The sequence below is a fragment of the Sycon ciliatum genome, chromosome 1 (assembly GCF_964019385.1).
Source record: "Sycon ciliatum chromosome 1, ocSycCili1.1, whole genome shotgun sequence".
Taxonomy (NCBI): Eukaryota; Metazoa; Porifera; class Calcarea; order Leucosolenida; family Sycettidae; genus Sycon; species Sycon ciliatum.
In genome coordinates, this window is record NC_088643.1 from 44388023 (window position 1) to 44412345 (window position 24323).

At 49.6% G+C, this 24323-nt stretch overlaps 4 protein-coding genes across 4 annotated transcripts; 2 read left to right on the plus strand and 2 right to left on the minus strand.

Annotated features, from left to right (window-relative positions):
- Positions 1-255: 255 nt before the first annotated feature.
- LOC135827902 (beta-1,3-galactosyltransferase 5-like) lies at positions 256-2500 on the minus strand. The gene has a single exon (XM_065340342.1). The coding sequence runs from the start codon at positions 2318-2320 to the stop codon at positions 1052-1054; it is 1269 nt and encodes a 422-aa protein (XP_065196414.1). The 5' UTR covers positions 2321-2500; the 3' UTR covers positions 256-1051.
- Positions 2501-6876: 4376 nt separating this feature from the next.
- LOC135804803 (uncharacterized) lies at positions 6877-13069 on the plus strand. Its single transcript, XM_065318764.1, has 4 exons — positions 6877-8149; positions 8442-9175; positions 11363-11417; positions 13035-13069. Exons 1-4 carry the CDS (start codon positions 6877-6879, stop codon positions 13067-13069), a joined length of 2097 nt encoding a protein of 698 aa, XP_065174836.1.
- A 984-nt stretch (positions 13070-14053) lies between these two features.
- On the plus strand, positions 14054-18196 carry LOC135827924 (sodium/potassium-transporting ATPase subunit alpha-1-like). The gene has a single exon (XM_065340364.1). It carries the CDS (start codon positions 14284-14286, stop codon positions 17686-17688), a length of 3405 nt encoding a protein of 1134 aa, XP_065196436.1. The 5' UTR covers positions 14054-14283; the 3' UTR covers positions 17689-18196.
- A 589-nt stretch (positions 18197-18785) lies between these two features.
- Positions 18786-23942, minus strand: LOC135827974 (uncharacterized). The gene is made up of 5 exons (XM_065340413.1): positions 23595-23942; positions 20919-21185; positions 20635-20780; positions 20170-20342; positions 18786-19717 (listed from the first exon to the last, which is right to left on the minus strand). The coding sequence occupies exons 1-5, from the start codon at positions 23757-23759 to the stop codon at positions 19566-19568; spliced, it is 903 nt and encodes a 300-aa protein (XP_065196485.1). The 5' UTR covers positions 23760-23942; the 3' UTR covers positions 18786-19565.
- Positions 23943-24323: the final 381 nt, after the last annotated feature.

Sequence of the window (24323 nt, forward strand, 5' to 3'; positions counted from 1 at the left end):
CACAAGATCAGAAGTGCTCTGCATGCTAACACACGCACATTCACACACACGCGTGCACATCCATGTGCACACCTCAGACCTCAGACCTGCCCATCGCGGAAGCGATGATAGCGAACATCTATGTTAAACATAGCAACTTGTGCTGGGATTACACCATTCAACAGCTTGCAAGGCTGATGTGCACACACACACACACACACACACACACACACACACACACACACACACACACACACACACAGCGCTCAGAGCACAAACTGGCCTACATGTACATGTAGGTAGACAACCGTACAAAACTCTGCACCACGACTGGAAAAAATATCAATAATAATAACTAGTCTTTTCGCTGCATCAATAGGATTTTTCAGAAATAGCCAAGCGTACTACATGTACATATACATGTAGCAGAAAACGACTCTTTAAAAGGAAAGTCAAACATAAAGAAACAGTCAAACGGTAGCCTGGAATGAATGGCCCAAAATATTCAATGGTAAATTACGCTGGAATTGGGGAGGTTATAGATGCGCTGGAGTAGTAAGTGATGCGGCAAACCATAGCACCGTATCTGGAATAACAATGTCTAGTCGTTTGGAATGTTTGGATAACGGTAGGAGCGATGTATACCTATGTGGTCAAGAATAAATATTATCAAGTTCAAATATGCCTTGCCGCTCCCTGCTAACCGAGCAGTTCTGCAGTGCTGGTATAAAAACAAAACAGATCAGAAAGGCCAAGAGCGTACTGATTGTCGTGCAGCACACTTCTCAAATTGGCGCCAGACAGCACAGCCCACGTGGCATTTGCGTGTTGGAGTTAGGCATATCAGAGCACAGTCTGCGTAGCCGCGTTCTGCATGCCAGAGGACCTACTGACAGATACTGGAAGCTGTGGTTCCACTTATCAATGCAACGTTCTCTTCCACGCACCACACAAACGTATGGTGCTAAAGGAGCGATCGGGAGAGAGCTGGCTCGTTGATACTTGCTGCTTCTTTGCAGCATGCCAGCGGCAATGAGGCAACTCATGCACGGTGACAAGCGTTCCCCTGGCACTATCCGGCAGAGGACTTTGGCGGTTTACTATTCTTGCCGGCACATACACCGCATCCATGGTCCAGCAAGTCAATGGTGTATTTGTCATAGTCCGCTGCCTCTATATCGCCAATGACCAATGGATGTCGATCCATGAACTTCTGGCAGTAATAGGGTGCCGAGTGGAAGCGAGGCATGTGAGAGGCCTTCACACCCCCAACAAACATCAACATCCCCATCACGGTGTCGTCAATTCCAAACAACGGTATCCCGGACACGTACTTCATACCGTCTTCCACACTATCACACGACGTCACATAGCCAAAGCCCTGGTGATACGGTGGGTAGGTCTCAGGACCGTAGAAACTTCTTCTGACATACCACTTTGACTCGGGATCCCTCACCACCAGCACATCTTTTTCCATCATTCCCGAGTAGAACCGCTCATTGGGACTTACCACCAGCCACTGAATCAAGGCGTTCAAATTGATGAAAGCATCGTCATCAGCCATCAGTAGGTAGCGAAATCTCATAGTCTGCTGCACGTGTGTCAGCGTCCACAGCAGCTTCGATGTCAGGTTCTGGTACGTGTCTTTGAAGTTCCCAACAGCAGTGTCATTGTAAAGTCGACTTTCACCATCGACAGCATCATCCGTTTCTCTCTTGCCAGACTTGCCTATCACAAACGAGAAATGGACCATCTTGTCCATGACATTGGCGTTGTAGAACGAGTCGACTCTCATCGCCTTAGCCCATGCTGCGCGCATCTTTTGTCGCCGTTCGAAATTTCCTGGTGCGGATTTGCACATAATGGCAAGATACACGACTTTTCTGGGATCGGTGGCCCTGCAACATGGGTCCATGTCAGCACAGGCACTGCATTGGCAGTTTTGTTGCTGCTGCTCGACTCCAGTAGACTGAGTAGACGCGGGCAACGAGGTCACTGGCTCTTTCTCAAAGACGTGCTGTCCAGTGTTGGGCTGACCGCCGTCAGCGCCAGCACCTCCGATCCTTGTTGGCCTCCGCTCGGTTAGCATGTGCGCTGCGGCACCCGTCTCCATTGCTATCTTGCCCTGCTCTCTAGAATTGGTTCCTGGCAGCAGCCTGTCTTGCTGCTCAAACCCGGTCTCCGATGACATGGAGAGCTGTTGGCTCGGTGTGAGGCCTGACATACCTCTCTGACCTCCTCCATTGTACCCGTGCTCTGACCAGCCATAGTTGGCGCACAAAAGTAGGACGAATCCAACAACGTTGAAGCAGATACTGACAACGAAGCCACGGCCGTCCATCGAAGCTACCAACGCCACTATTGCAGCAGCGCTGGCTCACCTGAAGAACCAATTGCTTCACTGCACAAACAAAATCCAGCAACAGAATGCCTCCGGCAGGCCAGGATGAGCCGCCCAAACAAGAACTGTTTGGTTCGCACGTCGTTATTTTTTCTTTACAGTCATGTACAAAGAGAATGCAAGGCTTGTTTTGTCTTCCAAAAAATGTCACCAGTAAAGTACTATGCTCAGAGTCGCTGAAAAAGATGTTGAATGAGTGCGCGGCTATTGCTCGTGATCACGCCATTCCATTGCCATTGGTACTCCTGGAGTCGAGTGCCTACTAGTACTATACTCCTGGTTCGAAAGCGGAAAGGGGCTTTCACGACTCGACTAGGTAAAGTAGTACAATAGTGCTAGTCCTAGATCCTAGGCGCTAGGCCGCGCCGGCGCCCTCATGCTAGCCGCCGTCGTTGCACATACAGATGTAACCATGGTAACAGTTGATCCAGGCCAGCGCTAGTGCATGCAGTGCGACCAGCGCGCTGCATGCAGTGCGACCAGCGCGCTGCATGCAGTGCGACCAGCGCGCTGCATGCAGCGCATACATTGTGTATACGTAGTACAGACTCAATAGGTATCGCCTATCGCATATCGCAGGATCGGTTAGCGTGGGTGTTTGAAAAACGACTTTCTATTCTTACCGTACTTCCGCGCATAGCCATGGCGTTATATCCGAATATAAGGCCACCCTCACTTATAAAGCCATGGCGTTATAAGTGAACGAAATTCAATGAAGCCACTGGCAACAAAGTGTCATGACAGTACTAGATGATCTTGCACCATTCGTTACCCAGAAGCGCGCAGCTTACTCCAAACCCCGCCCCCAGCCCTGGGTCACCCCAGAGCTGAAACAGATGTTTCATCGACGAAGCTCAGCCCACCGCGCCTTAATAAAGCACCCCATGGATGACCGCCTCCGACAGCAGTATCGTGCAATACGTCGTCAAGGAACTTTACTAAACCGCAAACTGAAAAGTGTGTACTACAAAGATAAGTTCAGTGCCGCTACAGGAAATCCTAGACTCCAATGGGCAGTGCTGAATCAACTAACTGGAAGGAGAAAATCCCACCCCACACCGAAAGCCTCCCTCTCATCTTTGTCAGATACCAAAGGCAATATCGTCCATGATGAACACCGCGCTGCTCTTACGACCCCAGACACTCCGGCGGACGACTGTTTAGACAACTGCCTTCTCGAGTTCCAACCCGTTACAACAGCAGCAGTAACGAAGATTCTCAAACAATTGAATACCACGAAAGCATCTGGATCAGACGGCATACCAGCTTACATCTTGAAACACCATGCCGCCGAGCTGGCCAATTCCTTAACTTCCATCTTCAACCAGTCATTGTCTAGCGGAAAGGTACCGTCAGCCTACAAACTAGCGTCTGTGTGTCCAGTGTTTAAGAAAGGCGACCCCTACGACAGTTCCAACTATCGCCCAGTCTCGCTACTGCCCATTATCTCCAAAGTCTTGGAATCACCAGTGCTCCAGCAGCTTCACGACCATCTGGACATCACACCCGGAGCAATTCCAAATGAACAGTTTGCATACAGGCGGAACCACAGTACTGAGGACCTTTTAACACTTGCCATCAATAACTCGCAGAGAAGCATGGATACCGGAGACTATACGGCCGTACTGCTGCTCGATATGAGCAAAGCATTTGACCGCGTCCACCACCAAACGCTAATAGATGACCTTCACAATCTGAAGATCCGTGGAAATGCTCTTGAGTGGTTCAAGTCGTGTCTGTCTCACCGACAGCAACGCGTAGAAGTGAACGGAACCACAAGTGACTGAAGAACCTGCACTAGGGGCGTTCCCCAGGGTTCCGTCCTAGGCCCTACCCTCTTCAGCATCTACACTCGACTTGTCCCCACTCTGCCATTGCGTTCCCAATGCCTTCTTTATGCAGACGACACCACCCTGTATGCCTCTGGAAAGTGTCCACGAATTATCATGTCTTACTTAGAAGACGATTTTTCAGTGGTTAAGCAGCACCTCACAGATCGCGGCCTGCTCCTGAACTCCAGCAAGAGCCAAGTACTACTGATCCACAGCAGACGCTCACATCCCCCACCTAACCTGAGCATTGTCTGTGGTTCGACTGTTATTGCCCCGTCTGACGAAGTTAATGCGCTTCCCGAATCCCTTCGCACAAATCATATCCCCAATTCATTTCGCCAGGAACTTAACAATTTCATTCATCTTGGGCATCCTGTAAGAAGACCTTAGGGTCTGTTGGGAATGCCCAAGTAAAATAATAAAATACAATACAATACAAAAATGTGGAGGAAGTTGAAGGCGTTAAAAGTGAGTTCAATTCTGTCAGTGAACCTACAGTAGCGGTGATTCTCTCTGCATGTACCCATCCCCACTGTCACATGCCATACCGCCACCGCACCTTCACACAAGTTTGTATGCCATCTTGTACACAATAGGTTCACAATTTGAAATTTTCAGGGAAAATTGAAGTACATGTACATGGATGCTCGACATGAACGTGCAACGGCACCGGACGAGTACTCGAAGTTCATACTCTGCCGATTCTTTGCACGTAGATCTACGCGTCTCTCACTTTTAGCGCCATGGCGTTAAAACCGAGGCTATTTTTCTCCAAACATTTGGTCCAAAACAGCGATGTTTCACCTATAACGCCATGGCTTATATGCGCGGAAATACGGTATTAATTTATTTTCCGATATTTCTTTACCAGGTAACACATGTAGTGTACCCACAATAAGTCGAGCGTGACATATCAGATGCATATGTGCGCAGATACAGGATGGTCATCATACAACGAGTCCTGGGGCCGCTAGACGTGCGACCGGATTTCCATGGCGCCCATGCCCATTTCCATGCCCACGACAGTAGTACAATGTCATGTACATGTACATGTAGATCTACTACTGTATAAGTACACATTTTCGTTTGGAACTTTCGCTATTCGTTAGGGGGCACGAGATATTAAACTAAAGTTTGTACCAAACTAAAGTTTTTTTCTGAACGTTCGGGGTGACAACCTCGACCCATACGAAAATTAGTACGTATTACAAGCCTGCTGATGGAGTGATCTAAGGCCGCAACCACACTACGTAAAAATCACAGTACAAATTTTCATGCATATCTCAGTACAAGTCGGTATTCAACCACACTACACTTTTCGGTCTGCATAGATGACGTTTTCACGCGACCAGCACGTGACGTTGTCGTACCAAGGCGTGTGCCATGCGCTGGAAAAGACCGGGAAATTCAAAAACAATGCTGATGCTGATGCTATGTACGATGACCCGGTACAAAAGCAAAGTTGTACACAGCAGAAGGAGCGCGAAAACGACGAAAACGACAAACGTGGCTTTCTACAGGGGTGCGCCAGTTGCTGAAAACCTACAAAGCGCATTTTGCATTTCGCACGCGTCGGCATGACGATTTCTACTGTAATGCCGTTTGTACGTGATTTTGTACCTAGTGTGGTTGCAGCCTAACGAAAGATTTCGTGAACGAAAATTTGTACCTATACTATTCTCTCTCTCTCTCTCTCTCTCTCTCTCTCTCTCTCTCTCTCTCTCTCTCTCTCTCTCTCTCTCTCTCTCTCTCTCTCTCTCTCTCTCTCTCTCTCTCTCTCTCTCTCTCTCTCTCTCTCTCTCTCTCTCTCTCTATCTCTCTCTCTCTATCTATCTCTCTCTACGGGTTCTTAATCCACCATACCCAGTTCGCAAGGCTGGGCGGGGTTGTGAGCAGGCTTTCATTTCATCTTTTCTTATTATTTCTTATTATTTCTGCTTTTCATCTCATTACAAAAATTCTGCGCATTTTTTCTCCATCTGCGCATTAAATCTAGACTGACAACCTGCTTGTTAAATCATGCACCTGCTTTCAGGCGTAAAAACCCTGTTGTAGAGGTCTCAGTCCTCATTTGTTAGACTTACCTGTCTTTATAAATGTAACCTGTCTTTATAAATGTAACTCTCTCTCTCTCTCTCCGACCGCTTCTAGCCAGCTGGCGACTCTGGAATAGCTTGCCCGACTGTATGGAGTCCATAGTATCTGTCCGTGAATTCAAACGCATGCTACGCGTATTTTACTTCGGTTAAATGTAATGGCTTCCGTAACCTGCTGATGAGGCTCGATAGAATCATGCTGCGATGACCCGACTTGTAAATTTGAGATCCCTTTTTCTGCTCGTCTTAACCCTGCCTCCCCTCATTGCTACTTCCATTTTCGTAGTTTTATTTTTATTTTGGGAGACGGGAAAGTCTCAGCCCGATTGACGCTCGACGCCACTGGATTAGAAACAGTCACTGCTGCGAACTTCTGGCCACGACCGCTTTACGCTCGAGCCTGGCGACACCGCAAACGGCCGCAGGGTGACAGCTCATCTGGTGCAGCTGGCGCCGGCAACGTGGGCAGCAGAGGCGATAGGGACAGTGAGGAAGAGGCTGCCTCAGCTGGAGCGATTCAGTCACACAAACACCAATGAACACCAGCTGCGCAAGGACATACCCAGTAATGAAGCTCCTGCTGACAAATGCTTTTGGGCTGCTGTCAAAGTTTGGAGCCTGCCAGCATGCTGTTGCACGGAGCAGATCTGACATCGCCATCGTAACAGAGACTAAACTCACCCCGGAGAAAGCCTCACTATCTGACTCCTCCATGCCGGGCTTCCACCCACCCCTCCGACTTGACCGATCTGCTCAAGGTGGCGGAGTTGCAGTCTGGGTCCGGGACTCCCTCTCCTTTGACCACCTGAGTGACATCAACTGCCATGGCCATGAGGTCATCTGGCTTTGCCTGCACCTGGACAATGGCCAGAAAGTAGTTGTATGTGCAGTGTACCGACCCGGGTCGTGCCCTGGACAAGATGTCTCTCTGCTTGAGTATCTTGACTCAGTCATGGATCAAGCTCGATCTCTCGGGAACAGCGTCGTGATAGCCGGGGACTTAAATGTTCATAATGAAAGCTGGCTATGCAGCACGAAGACTACACCGGCTGGTGAATACATGGAAGAACTCTCTGCGTTCCACGGGCTCCACCAGCACGTTACTCAACCGACACGTGGTGAGAACACCCTGGACCTCATACTCAGCGACTTCTCGGAGACCTCAGTGGTGGTAAATGTACTGGACCCCATTGGAGCATCAGACCATGCCACCGTTGTGGCCACTTTTGATGCCACCCCACTCCGCGAACCACCGACTAAACGGCGCGTTTGGAGGTATGCTCAGGCAGACTGGGGCCGGCTTCGGCACTTCTACTCAACAGCAAACTGGGATATATCAGAAGACCCCGAGGCGTCGTGCAGATCAGTAACCGCTGTTGTCATGGAAGGCATGAATCGCTTCATTCCACACAAAGAACTTTCGACGAAACCAACAGATCCATCCTGGTGGACGCCGGAATGCTCAGCCGCTACCCAGGCAAAGAAGAATGCATGGAACCGTCTCAGGAGACACCCCACCTGCCACCAGCAACTCATTGACTACAATGCCAAAGTCCGAGCCTCTGCCAATTGCCTTCGTCTCGCAAAGCAGGCAGAATCTGCCCGCATCCGAGATCGGCTCAAACATGGATCACTGCGAAACAAGCAATGGTGGTCACTCCTGAAGCAAGCTGCAGGCTCTGGCCGCAGCTCGTCTATCCCTGTCCTACGCAATGCCCAGGGTAGAGAATATGTCACCAACCAGGAAAAGGCTACTTGCTTTGGAGAATTCTTTGCGAGCAAATGCAGTCTGGGTGATCAAGATCTACAGCACTCCGACCTTCTTGACCTTCCTCCTAGGTGTACATCTGCCCTGACAACTGTCCGATTTCGGGAAGTGACAGTCCAGCGCCAGCTCCGCCAGCTGGATCCAACCAAGGCTACCGGACCCGATGGCATCCCTGCCAGAGTTCTGAAGCAGTGCTCAAAAGTTTTGGCTGCACCACTTGCCAAGCTGTTCTCACTCTGTTTTTCGGTGCCATGTCCAGCCCTCTCTCTCGAAAGTAGCCCGTGTGGTCCCGATACACAAAAAGCAATCTCATTCTGCTGTTAAGAACTACCGACCTGTGTCCTTGTTATCTGTTGTCTCCAAAGTCATGGAGAAGATTGTCAACACTGCCATAATCAATCATCTTGAGCATGAAAAGGCTCTGTCCATCCACCAGTACGGATTCCGGCAGGGGCTCAGCACATCTGACCTTCTCACGTCTCTCAACCACTCCTGGGTCTCCGAAGTCAACCGTGGTGGCGCAGTCCGCGTGCTGGCTGTCGACATAGCAGGAGCATTCGACAAAGTTTCACACCGAGGCGTGCTCCACAAGGCTGCGTCATATGGCATCACTGGTCCCCTCCTCAACTGGCTGTCTGACTACCTGTATGACAGGAAGTTGCAGGCAGTAGTCGGCGGAGCATCTTCAGAACCATACAAGATTGATGCTGGGGTCCCACAAGGGAGCATCCTTGGGCCCACACTGTTTTTGCTGTACGTGAATGACGCCTGCGACGTCCTACCGGAAGGGATCACTCCGGCTGTTTACGCAGATGACACCACGCTTTATGCCCACATCCCAACGCCACATGCTGTGACAGAAGTGTGCCGCAACCTCCAAGCTGGTGTGGATGCACTTGCTGAATGGGGTGCTCAGTGGCGCGTCACTTTTGAGCCAACGAAATCACAGGCCATGACTGTGTCCCGCCACCGCAGACCCTGGGAGACACCACCCATCAAGTTCAACGGCACAGCGGTCCCAGAATGCTCGCGGCTGAAGCTCCTTGGAGTGACGTTTGATGCCCATCTAACATACTCGGAGCATCTTCGAGGAACTGCAGTGCGTGCCACACAGCGAATTGGTTTCTTCCGGAAGGCGTGCCATGTCCTGGACCCACCGGGCCGGGCCACAGCATACCGGGGGTTCATTCGGCCTCTAATGGAGTACTGTCCACTTGTATGGATGGGAGCTGCGGCTACCCATCTCTCACAGCTGGACCGAGTCCAGCATCGCGCCCTCACCCTGATTGGGACAGGGGCTGCAATGGACACTCTGTCCCTACGGCGCCGTGTGGCCGGCCTCACAACTCTGTACAAGCTCCATTACATCGCAAGCCCGCCAGCTCTTACAGCGACACGCCCAGCCAGAGCCATCGCACCCGCCATCGCGCCTGCCACACGTCGCCGCTCGCAGCCAACCTTGCGCACGAGCTTCAACTCCAGACAGCCCTACCTGCCAGATCGTGCAGTGTTGCGCTGCGCTCTTTCCCGGAGTGCCTCATCGAAGCCTGGAATGAACTGCCAGCCACTCTCCTCCGCGATGCACCGTCTGCCAAAGGGATGCAGCAGTTCAAGGTTCAGACCTACCGCTACCTGAAACGGTCGGGTTGGTCATTGGCCACGGACATCGCCCCCTAGGCTACTTCCAGTACGACCCTGTTCATGTTCTCGGAGCACTCCCTTCTCATCAAACTCCCAATCCATCTGTCTTTATCTCTCTCTAACTCTCCTCCATTCTAACTCTAATCTTTCGTCAAATCTGCACGGCAATCAGCCCCTACTTTCGCCTCAGCATCATGATCTTGATACTGCTATATTTGTACTTGTTTGCGTACTTGTTTGCACTCATATCTTGGAATAACAAGTTTCCTGGTTTCCTACCCCCCCCCCCCCCTCCTCTCTTTCCTACCCTTAGAGTTCTTGCTCTCCTGCTCCCCTCCCCGCCCTTCCACTCCCCTTTTTTTGTTTCCTTTGGTGCACATGTGCAGCTGTGATGCCGAGACCCTTGGTCGGCTGAGCTTCACAGGTCCCACCCACTCCGTCCTGCTGGATATGTACCATCGTGTCGAGTTCTTCTCCTCATTTTAGTTCATCATGCAGTGAGTGTTCAATAGTAAAAAAAAAAAATCCTTTTCTCTTCATTTCTGACTCTTCTTCCTGGTTGTCATCGCTTTCATAATATTGGGCAGAACTGCCCGTTTGACATGCGATGTAAATAAATAAACAACAACAACAACAACAACCATGGTAAAAGAAGGAGAAGATTATACACTGTATACAACCCTGTAGCCGAAAAGCTATATTGATTAGTTTTTTGACTTGTAAGTATTATTATAATGGTGCACTCAGTCATCAGCAGGCCCTCAGATTCACTTTAAATTCTTTCAATGATGCAGAAGTCTTCACTGAGTCGGGAAGTTGTAGCCACGCACAGTAGCCCTGAAAGAATGGCGATCTTGTGAATTGCGTTGACTTGGCCTTGGGAAGAGACACTTTGTTTCTGGTTGAGCGGCCCGAAACAAACCAGTTATAAGGCTTTATATGTTCAGGGACACAACCCAAGAGCATTCGATGAACCAATATACAGAGGCAAGTTCGTCGGCGTTGCTCTAACGGAGTAGTCTGAGCTAATAAGTACAACTCATTGGAGAGAAAGGAAGGTTTCTTCGAGAACAAAATTTTTAGAACTTTCTTATGATGAACTTTTTAAATGGAATCGGATAAGACCTTAGCTAGGCCACACCAGGCTGTGGCAGCATATTCAAACAATGGAAGGAGATAAATTTTATATATAGCTGAACGGCACGGAATAGAGAGATGTTTACAATGACTTTTATTATAGCCAAGAGCACGGCTAACTTTATTACAAATGTAATCTACATGAGCCGACCAGGACATGGATGAATCGAACATTACCCCTAGGTGTTTGTGCTCCTTTACCGTCTGAATTTCTGTGGGTGAATTGGGAAAGGTGAACTTAAACATTGAGGCAGAATCTGTTAGAAACAGTACTCCGGTTTTTGAAACGTTTGCCTGACGCCTCCAATCCCAAGGTGTTTGTGCTGATCGACTATTGAGAGACAGGTACGGTCATCAGGGAACGTGAAAGGCGAGGGACTTAATACAGACAAGTCACTATTGGGACGAGGAGGAAAGCAGAGAATAGCGGTTTTAGATGCGTTTGGCTTCAGCTTCCAGAGCGTCAACCAATTGACAACTTTGTTGATGTGGGTCTGCAATGTGACAGATGCAGCTGAAAGTGAAGAGGAGGAAACATGCAGTGCTGTATCATCTGCGTAGAGGTAGGTATGTGGAAGGGAGGCCAGATCGTTTACATAGTCATAAATGATGAAAAGCAGAGGACCTAATACAGAACCTTGGGGGACACCAGATATTGTCAAGGTGAACGCCGAGGTAGCGCGCAGAAGACGCTGAAGGGAGGATACAGTCGCCGCTCTTGATTGATTTTATTTGGATTCGCGAGACCAAACGAGCAGGAGTGCTCAATAACAGGGTAGCGAATGGTTGAGTTGTGCTATGTGACAATGTAGTGTGTGCGTGGAGGGGGGGGGGGGGGGGATCTGCAGAGGCCCAATACAATGTAAGGGGATGGGAGGAGAGAAGGCCAGCGGAGAGTCAAATTCAGAAGAGGGAGGAGAGAATAGCTGAAGTACACGGTTACTGAGCGAATTCAAATAAACCAAACAAACAGCAAAACAAGTACACAGCTCACGAGAATAAAGAGGACTGGAGCACAGAATTGAACTGCTGATGTACACAGCTGACGAGAATAAAGACAGGAGCACAGAAATGAACGGGAGGCAGTCTACGAAGTGGTGGTACCATCGGTGCATGCACCACCGTACATTATCATATTATCGGCGCGGCTTTGCAAAGTTTGTGGCTACTGAATACCATGGTATGACCAATTGTGTAGCAGTCTACAACGTGTAGGGAATGGCAGCTCGGCGGAATGCTGGGATGTTGCCCATGGCTCGCACCGTGTCAGGTATATGGTTCCATAACAGGCAACCGCGAGATGCCGGTCGGCATTGGCCTGCTCGGCTTCTGGCTATTGGTTCTTGCAGGCCCAGACTGCGCTGAAGGCGAGTTGCTCCGCAGTTGCTGACAAACAGTGCCTGCAGAGCAGGACTGGCACGGTTATGAACGCACCGCCATACCAGCACGAGCACTTGACTTTTACTTCCTGTACATGCTGCTGGGGAGAGATAGTCAGAACCTTGCTCTTGGCGACGTTCAAGATGAGGCCTCGAGACTTCAGCCAATCGGCCAGAGCAGTTGCCGCTGTGGTGAGGGTTCTGGACGCTTCCGCCGCTGAGGCCTGGGAGTAGGCCTTGGCGGATAATGCTCGAAAAGGTGGCAGATTCTGCTCGAAAAGCAGTGAAATTGGCAGAACCAAACAAACCTTATGGCGGGCAATTCCTCGAATTCTGCTCCATTTCTTTATCCGCATACCAACCATGCATGAAACTTACCAGAAAAAGTACCGAATTCTGCCAATTTTTCTGCCGGCATTATTCGCCAAGGCCTACCTGGGAGTCGTACAGGGCCGGCTATGTCATCTACAAATTGTACACTTGGCACAGGCGAGGAAACCAAAGGGACATCTCGTGTGTACATAATGAAAGGACAGGGCCGAGAACAGAGCCTTGGGGCACTCCGCAGGTGAAAGCCAGAGCAGCGTTGGTTGAAGGCGAGATGAGGATCTGCTGCTTGCGGCCGGACAAGTAGTCGACGAACCAACTGAGGGCATTTCCAGAAATCCCAACCCCAAGCCAAGGAGGTCTCGGATCAACTTGTCCAGTGCCGTGGTGCACTTTGTCAAAGGCCTTCGACATGTCTAATACTAGTAATAGGCACAGCCCTGTGATCTTGCCACTGTCTCTCGCCTTCTGCAGATTATCCGTCAGCACACAGAGGGCGTCTTCCGTAGAACATTTCTTGCGGAAGGCAAATTGTGTTTCGGGCAGTGCCTTGGTCAAGTCCAAATGACGAACTAACTGGCGTTGCACTACCCTCTCCAGCAACTCTGGACACTACTGGGAGAAGGGATACAGGTTCGTGGGGACTGATGGGTCACCGGCCAAGTAATAGTTGTACAGTGGCACGACAGACGCCTTCTTGACTTTCTTGTGACAATCATCAGTAGAGGTTATCGTCACTAGTGACAGTACTCTACGTGCTTGCGTCGATCGGATGTGTGTCAAGATGAGACATTAATTTTGCTTCGGGGTAGAGTTCGTAGATTAGAGATTACCGTTCACTGTCACATGACCATGATGTATGCATGACTCGTGTAGATGTCTACTACTACTACTAGTACTAGTAGTAGTAGTGATAGGCATAGCGATACTGTTTAGTAAGGCCAAACTAAAGAAGGTGTGTGGTTCGACTCACCCGACCGACCGTAACTTTTTTTCGGCGGGCTGTCGTGTGACTGACGTACGTGGACTGAACACGTCCACGTCTACGTGCTGTGCTGCGTGAGTCTGCGGACGCAGGCGGCTCCTTTTGGACTTGACTTGTACATGTAGTTGTACTGCAGTGCAGTGCAGTGAGTGGTACGACTGCTGCCTTGTGCTGGTAGTAGAGTCTACTCGATACGCGTATACATATATACAGTGTATTTACATGTACTAAAAAATATATTAAAAAAAAAAATCCGCCCGCCCGCCCGTAAAAAAAATGTCCATGTTAGTCGAACCACACACCTTCTTTAGTTTGGCCTAATACTAATAAGTAATAGTCAGACTGAATGTCTGTTGATAGTCATAGTCATACTATGGCCATGATCATGACGTGTTGGAGGTCAAAATGCATTGTGCGATATGCATGTGCATGCAGTCTGCATGCAGCCGCCCATTTTACAAACCTTTTGTCAAAGAACTGATGTGGTCACAACTCGAGGAGCTTGGCTGTGTGCATGCTGGACTAGTGGTAGACCAGGTAGACACCGACTCGGCAGGATTGGCGAATCTTGCGCTCCGGAGGTTGTTTGCGGCTCTCGCCTCCATCCACCTCCCCCATCCGGGCCTTGCTTGAGGGACACTCTACCGTAGCCGCTATTTACATAGGTCAGACAAAGGCGGGGGCGGGCGGCAGAAGGCGTCGGACGCACAGCGAAGCCAAACAAATCTTTGGTTCGCCATGGCTGCCGAGGATGAAAATATCGAAATGGATTTCTTGGATGGTCCAACAGTGGCCCAGGTGGCATTGAGATCTGCCAGCTTTCGCATGGCCACCAGCAAGCGACGTGGAGATGATGACGACTCGAAAGAGGAGAAGAAAAAGAAGAAGGCTGCAGACGCTACGACCGAGGGCAAGCAAGGTGTATACCGTAGAAGCTCAATGAGCAGAGCGGAGAGCTATCAAGTAGCAACGGATGGACCGAATCTGTTTCTGCACCCTGAGCTGGACAGCCCCAGCAAGAAACGACCGTTCCTCTATGGGGACGAAGACGAAGAGGAAAGCGTGTTCCTTGATCCTGAAGAGCAGCGGGAGAGATTACGACGTCCGAAACGACAGCGAAAGCCTCGCCATGGGACCAAGAAGGACAAAGGCAAGAAGAAACTAGAGGGCCTGAAGAAAGAAATCGATGTGGACTTTCACACGGTCGAGCTGAGTGTGCTGGTGGACAGGTTCAGTACCGATGTAGTGAGAGGCATGACTTCGGAGCGCGCTGAGCAACGCCTGCTGGAGGACGGTCCGAACGCGTTGACGCCTCCGCCAGCCACACCAGAGTGGAAGAAATTCCTGGCGGCGATGTTCGGCGATGGATTCTCGCTGTTGCTGTGGTTTGGCAGCGTCTTGTGTTTCTTTGCTTACATCATTACAGTAGCAATATCGGATGAAGAAGCACCACGAGACAATCTGTACTTGGGCAGTGTGCTGGGTGGCGTTGTCATTATCACTGGATTCTTCTCCTATTTTCAAGAGTCGAAAAGTTCCAAAATCATGGATAGCTTCAAGAAAATGGTGCCGCCGACTGCAATGGTGATCCGTGACGGCAAAACCAAGCCAATACAGGCCGCAAACTTAGTGGTGGGTGATGTTGTGGAGGTGAAGTTTGGCGATCGGATACCTGGCGACATTCGCATCCTGGAGTCGTCCGGCCTGAAGGTGGACAACTCGTCACTGACTGGTGAGTCCGAGCCGCAGTCACGCATCCCGGAATGCACGCACAAGAACCCACTGGAAACCAAGAACCTGGCGTTCTACTCGACCAACGCGCTCGAAGGCACCGCCAGGGGTATGATTGTGCAGGTCGGTGACATGACTGTCGTCGGCCGTATTGCTAATCTGGCCAGCGGCGTGGACAGCGGGCCAACGCCGATATCCATTGAGATTGCGCATTTCATACACATCATCTCGGCAGTGGCCATCTTCCTCGGCGTCACGTTCTTCATCATTGCCATGGCACTGGACTACTACTGGCTGGATGCAGTCATATTCTTGATCGGCATCATTGTGGCCAATGTACCCGAGGGTCTACTGGCAACAGTGACCGTCTGTCTGACTCTGACAGCTAAGAGAATGGCCGCGAAGAACTGCTTGGTGCGTAACCTGGAGGCCGTGGAGACGCTGGGCTCGACGTCTTGCATCTGCTCCGATAAGACGGGCACGCTGACGCAGAACCGCATGACCGTGGCACACATGTTCTACGACATGAAGATGTACGAGGCGGACACGAGCGACGACCAGTCGCATGGAACGCCGGACAAGGCCTCTCCAACCTGGTGGGCGCTGGCACACGTCGCCGGACTGTGCAACCGAGCCACGTTTGGCGAGGGCCAGGAAGCCGACCCCATCATGTCCAGAGTGTGCAACGGTGATGCGTCCGAGTCGGCGCTACTGAAATGCATTGAGCTGAGCTGGGGAAAAGTCGAGCAGCTGAGAGAGAACAATCCGAAAATTGCTGAGATCCCGTTCAACTCGGCCAACAAGTACCAGATCAGCATCCATGATCAGAAAAGCAAGCCGTCCTACCTGCTGGTGATGAAGGGCGCACCGGAGCGCATCATGGACCGCTGCAGCAAGGTCATGGTGCGCGGCAAGGAACAGCCGCTCACGCCAGAGTACCGTGCGCAGTGCGACAAAGCCTGCGAAGACCTTGGCGGACTAGGAGAGCGCGTGCTGGGCTTCTGTCACCTGTTCTTGGACCCGGAGCAGTACCCACCGGGATTCGAATTCAACACGGACGTGGTCAACTTCCCAATGGAGGATCTGTGCTTTGTTGGCCTAATGGCCATGGTCGATCCACCCAGGGATGCCGTGCCAGATGCCGTGAAGAAGTGCCGTACGGCCGGCATCAAGGTTATCATGGTGACGGGAGATTACCCGGTTACAGCAGCTGCCATCGCCCGGCAAGTGGGCATCATATCGGACAACTCCGAGACCGCGGAAGACATTGCCCGGCGTGAGAATGTGCCAGTATCCAGTATCAACCCCAAGCGTGCTAAGGCAGCCGTCGTCCATGGCTCTACTCTCAGAGACATGCCACCGGAGAAGCTGGACAGGATCTTGAAGACGCATCAGGAGATCGTCTTTGCGCGCACATCGCCGCAGCAGAAGCTGCTGATCGTGGAGGGTTGCCAACGACTTGGCCATGTCGTCGCGGTCACCGGTGATGGTGTCAACGACTCTCCGGCGCTAAAACGAGCTGACATTGGCGTTGCCATGGGAATTGCAGGATCAGATGTGTCCAAACAGGCAGCCGACATGATCCTGATGGACGACAACTTTGCATCTATTGTGACTGGCGTTGAAGAGGGTCGTATCATCTTCGACAACCTGAAGAAGTCCATTGCGTACACGCTGACATCCAACATTCCCGAGATCTCCCCGTTCCTTCTGTTCATCATCGCCAGTATACCATTGCCGCTGGGAACCATTACAATTCTCTTCATCGATCTGGGAACAGACATGGTCCCTGCCATTTCACTGGCCTACGAGCAAGCCGAGTCGGACATCATGAGTCGTAAGCCGCGTGACGCTAAGCAGGATCGACTTGTCAACCAGCGCTTGATCAGCCTGGCTTACGGTCAAATTGGCATGATTCAAGCGGCAGCGGGCTTCTTCACCTACTTTGTTGTGATGGCCGAGAATGGCTTTTTGCCCGGCAAGCTGGTGGGCTTGCGCGCTGATTGGGATAATCGTGACAATCTGATGGTCGAGGACAGCTATGGGCAGCAATGGACATACGATACGCGCAAGAAGCTGGAATACACCTGCCACACGGCGTTCTTCGTCAGCATTGTGATCGTGCAGTGGGCTGACCTGCTCATCTCCAAGACCCGCCGCAACTCACTCTTCCAGCAGGGCATGCGTAATCACATGCTGACGTTCGGCCTCTTCTTCGAGACGGCAGTGGCATGCCTGTTCGCCTACACGCCGGGCTTGGGGACGGCCCTTCGCACGTACCCGCTTCGTGGCACCTGGTGGCTGGCTGCTATGCCCTTCAGCTTGGCGATCTTCATCTATGATGAGTGCAGAAAGTACATGTTACGCAAGCAGCCGCCTGGTGGCTTCTTCGAGCGTGAGACATACTACTAGAGTCAGCTAGCTCCATCCCATCACACATCTCTCTCTCCAGAAAATGTCTGCATTTCAGCCCAAAAAATGAAGTGCTATTATGCCAGGACGGTATTTATCCTCATGATTCTTTATGTACGTGTCCCGTGACGTTGGTCTTTCTTGCTAGGTGTAATTTTCCAAAGTAGCCTGGATCTGAATCGAGCTCAGCGTTGACTGCGTACTAGTTCAAGTTACTAATAGCGTATAACCTGCTGAAAAAAATCATTATAAACATGCCGCCTATTGCCGTTATTTCCATTGCCAGAGACAATGTAGGGTATCTATTTTCTTTTGTCTCTCTGATTATCTACTGGCCAAGGATATGGTCATCTAAATTATTGAACGAGACTGGTGGTGCAATGTCTTCACACGGAACTTTGCCAATATAGCACATACAGTACAAAGTCAAATGGAGTCGCTTTTCCAAGAATGTAATTAATTGCACTTGCAGGTCAGTCTCATGCATTCCTAAACTCTACACATGTAACTGTTGGAGTTATGGTGTGTACTGTATAGGTCAGGTAACAGTTCTTTCAAGTGTCCAGCTTTTACATGCAAGCATGAATGATTGTGTGCATGCTATCTCTTCAAGGGGGACTTCACTTGCAACTGGCCCTCTTTTTCCAAAGCCTGGAGCAGGTTAAAAAAATGTAATTTTCAGCTAAGCTTGGTCGCTCCGGTCTCTTGGCAGAAACATCAACCAGTGGATGACACAGTAACTGTTTTCAGTTCTGGCCAGTGCCCCCTCCCCCCTTCATCTCAGAATGGCACTTAGCAGCACGGCACTAGAATGCACGGCACCGTGTTTGTAAATTATACAGTAATACATTGAAGAGAGTAGTGCTTGGCTCTCTTCTAACCGTTATTCGCCAGTACGAATTTCACCACGCACACAGTTCAGGAGGGCTAGAGCACGGACTACTACTACTAGTGGTAGATGATACGTGTTTTGCACTGTATGTGCAGGTTCACATGCCCAGTCACAGCCGTGGTAGGGTCTTATTGCATATCTTACGTCAGGAGCACACAATACACACAATTTTGGCATGTGACATTGGATCACAACACCACGTCTCTCTGGTTTAGACTAACTTTGAGCAGCAACAACCAACTGCAGTCATGTGAAATGCTTAGCATCAAACCCAGTGCTGCTTTATTTTCACGCTGAAACAGTCTTTACATAAAACTATACGAAATTCAGCGGTCACATTATCAGAGGTTTTCAACTCACTAAACTAACTATCAAAAAAGACGAAAAGCTATAGAATAGTATAGGCAAGGAAAAAGCAGGATTAGAAGGATAAAATTAGAGAGAAAGAGCGAGGGGGGGGGGGGGGGGAGGGCTCACACTAAAATCACACCCTAAAAAGTAGAAAAGGAAATGCGATGAAAACTAAAAAAGACAAGCGTATTGCATCTAAGCAATGTACATGAAGAAACACAACAGGTGCATAAAGGTGGAAACGTCTTTAAGAACAAGATTAAAAAATCTCCCCAAGTGAAGAAATGACACGTGATGAGGTCGCTCAGTTTAAAAGGCTTGACAGTGAACAATAAGTACGCAGGATTATTTCATTTCGTGGAGCGGTATCGCAAGGGCAGTATCACCAACATGCAGGCAGTAACACATCAATAGTTGCCATGAGCTACACAGACAGCCGGTTAAGACTGTGGGTATCGTGGCAGAATACGTTGTCTTTCGCTCCGCACGCACAAGAGACAGCTGTATGCTTTCACGGGCATAAGACGGGTCTGGGGTCTGGCGCAGCTATTAGCCGGTGCAGATAATAGCACTGTCATTGCTGCGTGTCGAGGCTAGGTCAACAGCAACAATGACGTGTGCAGCAGACTGCTGCCTACATCTGCTGGAAGTACTTCCAGGCAACGGTGAAGACCATGGAGTTAATACCGTGAGACACTATGCGAGTCTGGAGACCACGGAAGAAGAATCCTTGCCAGCCAAACAGGCCATACTCGGCGCGAATCTTCGAGAACGCCACCCAATAACCTAAACAGCCAACGCCAGTAGGTAGCAGCAGCAGCACAACACACAAGTCAGCATGGTGAGCCGCAATACATGTACAGGACGCAATAAACACACCGTTCCACTTTTTCCCAGACAGGATCCGGGATAATCTTTCAGCACTAATCGTCCATGCTTTTCACAGCACGCAGAACTAAATTCATCACTGTTTTCTAGTGCTCCACCTAGGCAACAGGGACCATTCGCTCTTCTTCATTCTCCTTACCCTCGAGAACAGAGCAAGAGATCTTTCACATGTGTCGAAACCCATCCACACCCACACATCACTCACCAACAATACTCAGTGACTTTATTACTCACACATCACTCCCAAATATCCATCATCCATCAACCATCAACGATACCCATGCATGCACCCACCCAGCAATACAACGCCACTGCATGGCTCACAAGTACAATACCCACACATGGCTCACCAATCGGTTCCGGGTAGGTCTGACGGTAGGTCTTGAGCACACGGATGCCGTTACTGGAAACATCCGAAACGAACGAGGCGGCAATACCAATGAAGGCATTACGCAACACCTTCTGCATGGCAGTGCCATGGTTCCATGGCAGGTACAGGTCCAGGTAGTTGTATGTCACAAACCTAACCACACACACACACACACACACACACATACACAAATACATACACACACACACACACACACACACAAAGAGCAGAATAAAGCAAAGTTAGGCAATACGCACACAGCACACCTTGCTGACACCTTGCTGAAATACTCAGGCTGCTTATTACTTACCAGCAGCGAAGCAGCCGCATGGGTAGACTGCCAGTGAACACTCAAAGCCCTATTGAAACAGGTGCAGCTAAGCCTATGAGAACTAAACGGATCCATCACACATACACACACACACTATGGCACTGTGCGCCTTACCAAGGCCAATGTCCCACAGCAGTGGCTGAGGCAGCGGCCAGTCCGCCGTGCCACAGTGACGTCCAGCCATAGAGGTTGGCAGGTCCACGGTTGGGGTAGGTCTGAACCTTCTTCATCAGTGACTGCAGGCCACCTTCACCGTGCACCTGCACATCATCATCACAACACAGCAGCAGCACGGCAGTTAGCATACAGAGTAGCGACCAAAGGAAAGACAAGAGATATCTAGTCTATAATCATTGTACGGGGGGTATGATGTGCAAGCACTAGTAACAGTTACATACCTGCTTGTTCGTCTTCCATGCATCGATGGGCATAAGGCAGATACGCATGCCTCCAGCCGATACTGATGCAACAGCGGTCTTCAGAGCCAGTGGCATATTGCAGAATCTTGGCGACGCATCCAGGGCGGTCAGAACACCAGCATTGGCAAAGGTATCACCAAAGCGGGCAATGGGTGACTGGACCAGCGCCGGGACAAGACCACGGTAGAAACGTGGAACTCCTCCCTCCTTATAGAGCAGCTTCATTGTACCAACCATGGTACCACCCTGCATTGTACACAACATCATCACACGCCAGAAATATACTTAGGTACTCATTGCTTAGCCTTTCTAGGGGCACCCGTAAGAAGACCGTAGGTCTGTGGGAAACACCCTAGTAAAATAAACGAGAGAGCTTGGAAGCTCAGGGCCCTACGCTATGCTTTTTTGCCTTGATGACCTAGACAAAAAAAAGCATAGGGATGTTATAAATTCTTTAAAAAATCCTTTTTTTTTTAGACATAACCTGGGATTCGAACCCGCACTATGGCGCGCCCTGCATGCATCCCCCGATACACTTCGCATACATACTAATTCTTCCAAGTTGTTTCACATTGTGGTCTTGCATTTGAAAGCCCTATTTGAATATGCATTGTGGCCAGCCGTCTTTGATGGCACGGTACGGTAGGGGATAGGTACGGGACAGGTACGATCGAGGGTAATACGACACCGTCTCCCGTACCGTACCGTACCATCAAACACAGCTGGCCACATACAGCTGCCCCCAATATTCAAATAGGGCTTTCAAACGCAAGATAATAACGTGAAGCAACTTGGAAGAATGGGTATGAATGCGAAGTGTATGGGGAATGCATGTAGGGCAATAGTGCGGGTTCGAATCCCAGGATATGCCTGAAAAAAAAATAGGAGAATTGAAAAATTTATAACATCCTATGCTTTTTTGCCGTCAGATACGGATAGCGCCAGGCGTGACACAAACAAACAAACACACAAACAAACACCAAATTAAAGCTGTGTGGACCCTGGCTAGCGCCAGACGTTACTGAAGTAACGTCTTCTGCATAGCTACGGGAATAAAATAATAATAATTGTACACAACATCATCACATGCCAGAAATATACTTAGGTACTTGTCCAGTGGACAGGCTGACATCCCTACCCAAGGTGACTGTAACTGGCAGCCGGGGAGCGAAGTCCACATCGGTTTAGAGTTACAGTCACCTGTGCTGTCTCCCTGTGCACTGCTACGTCTCCCTGGATCTGAGCAACCCTGGCCTGCCCTGAGCATAGGGTCAACTGGATGCAGCGGATTCTTTTTGGGCAACACAGACGTTTGCACCGCATTTGGCGAGTGACAATCATTGTTGTATGCATGTACAGTGCGTATCGGTTATAGCGTGGTCGTGTAAAAGAATATACTGCCTACAAGAATGAACTCTCATGTTTTCATAATCATAACATGGATTTCATGCGCACATTTATTCTTACAAGAAATTTTATCGTACAGTAGAATATATCGGTCCTAAGAATGGACTTTGTGTAGCGAAACATGCCAGATCAGTACAAAGTATATCGCCTGTAGTAATAACATCCGTCCAAAGCAGTTCTGATCTGACTCGCGTTGGGTCGTAGTGCTGCAGGTTCAACTATTGTGGTCATGTAACTCATGTTGCATAGCCACATGGTAAGCCTACATGTACATGTATGTGACTGTGACCAGCCGCATGCACAGTAGCAGTACCTTGTATGTACGATGATCTTCCTGCCTCTGCGCACATGCACATGATATGTCACACTTGATTTATCGTGTGTAAGAAATATCGGAAATAAGAATAGAAAGTCGTTTTTCAAACACCCACGCTATGACCGATACCTACTGTAGTACATATGCACGTAGAACTACGTGTACCATGCCATGTATGTCAGCTGAGGGGAGGAGTATGAACCCTGGAGGGACTTTTGTATCGTCATTTTCAACGGCAACGAGGCGGCGGTGTGAATGGCAGTGTACTCCCTGGTCTCCTTGGTGAGCACAAACGTCATCATTTGATACTGTACTGGGGGATTTAGCGGCTCTGGGATCCAACCAAACGGCCACAGCCATAGAAGGGCGAACTCTATTGTGTTGATCTTCCAAAAAAAAGGATTCTGCATCAGCTACTTGTTTTTGGTATGAACAATGCACTGAGCAATTCGACAACACCGAGGACATCTGGAACCTACAGCAATATTGGCTTATAATGTAGCTGTGTTAGTTTCGAATCAGTGAAGTTGTCAAGTGAATAGAATTCAAGTGTAGGATTATCCTAATTATACACAAAGAAGAAAAAGAAGGTCCCTGGCTCGAATCCTAGATCCTGGTGGTGACAGTCCCCGATTATTGGATATAAGAGCAAGAGCAGTTGAAAATGCGAACTAATCAATACTGACAATAGCATGATTAGGTGAATGTGAATGTGATACTGATGCCCTTTATCGAGTCTCAAACCAACTTGGTACGAGCAAAAGCATACGGAACTATCCTCAATGTTACAGCGAGGACTGTGAAGAGAGAGCCACTGGGCCTTATAGGTACACCCATTGGCGCAATTATTTCTTCCTCAGATAATATTATTTGAATTCTTATAGTGGACCAGAGAAAACCTAGCAGTGTATTAGAGACGGAAAAGTCCTCACCTTCGCCATCTGGTAGTTCATGGTGGTACGCAAACCCATGAGACCGAGGACATTGACGACCTGAGCGGCCGCGCCAGTGAGGCCACCTTTCATGGCTCTGTTGCTGGCCATTGAGGCAATTTCACGAAAGCTTTTCGTTTCCGTTGGAGGATTAGCCGCGGCCATGTTGATAGACTCCCAGTGAAGACAATAAAATAAATTAATATCAATCAGAGGTGGTGACGAGAAAGGAAAGGCGACAACAACGCAACGACGTTACGATACACCGGAGATCAACTGAACACTTTCATCTGGAACACAGATTTTTATGAAAAGCAAAAACTCGAGCTGGATCGACCTCGAAGACAATACAAGTGTGGATGGAGTCTACGAATCCATACATGCGGTACGCCATAGTAGCGTGTGATGTACAAACGGATGGACCCCCGGCCCGGCGTTGGTCGCTTTTTTTGTTTTTTAGCCACCCGCCCTGTACATCCAGGCCGGCCAGGATCGATTGGTATGGTTATTTGGGCTTTTGCCAGTAAGTTTTGGCATTTTATTCCGGACAAATTTTCATTCACCGAAGACTGAATGAAGACTGTCTGAAGTGCATGCTACCGAAACATGTATCAAGAGTCCATAACCCCATGGGGTTACGGACCCTTGATGCTATGGTCCGTAGTATGGATCTAACGTGTGCATCCCTCTCAATGAAGCGGTCATATCCTCCCTCCTCCCCCCAACCCC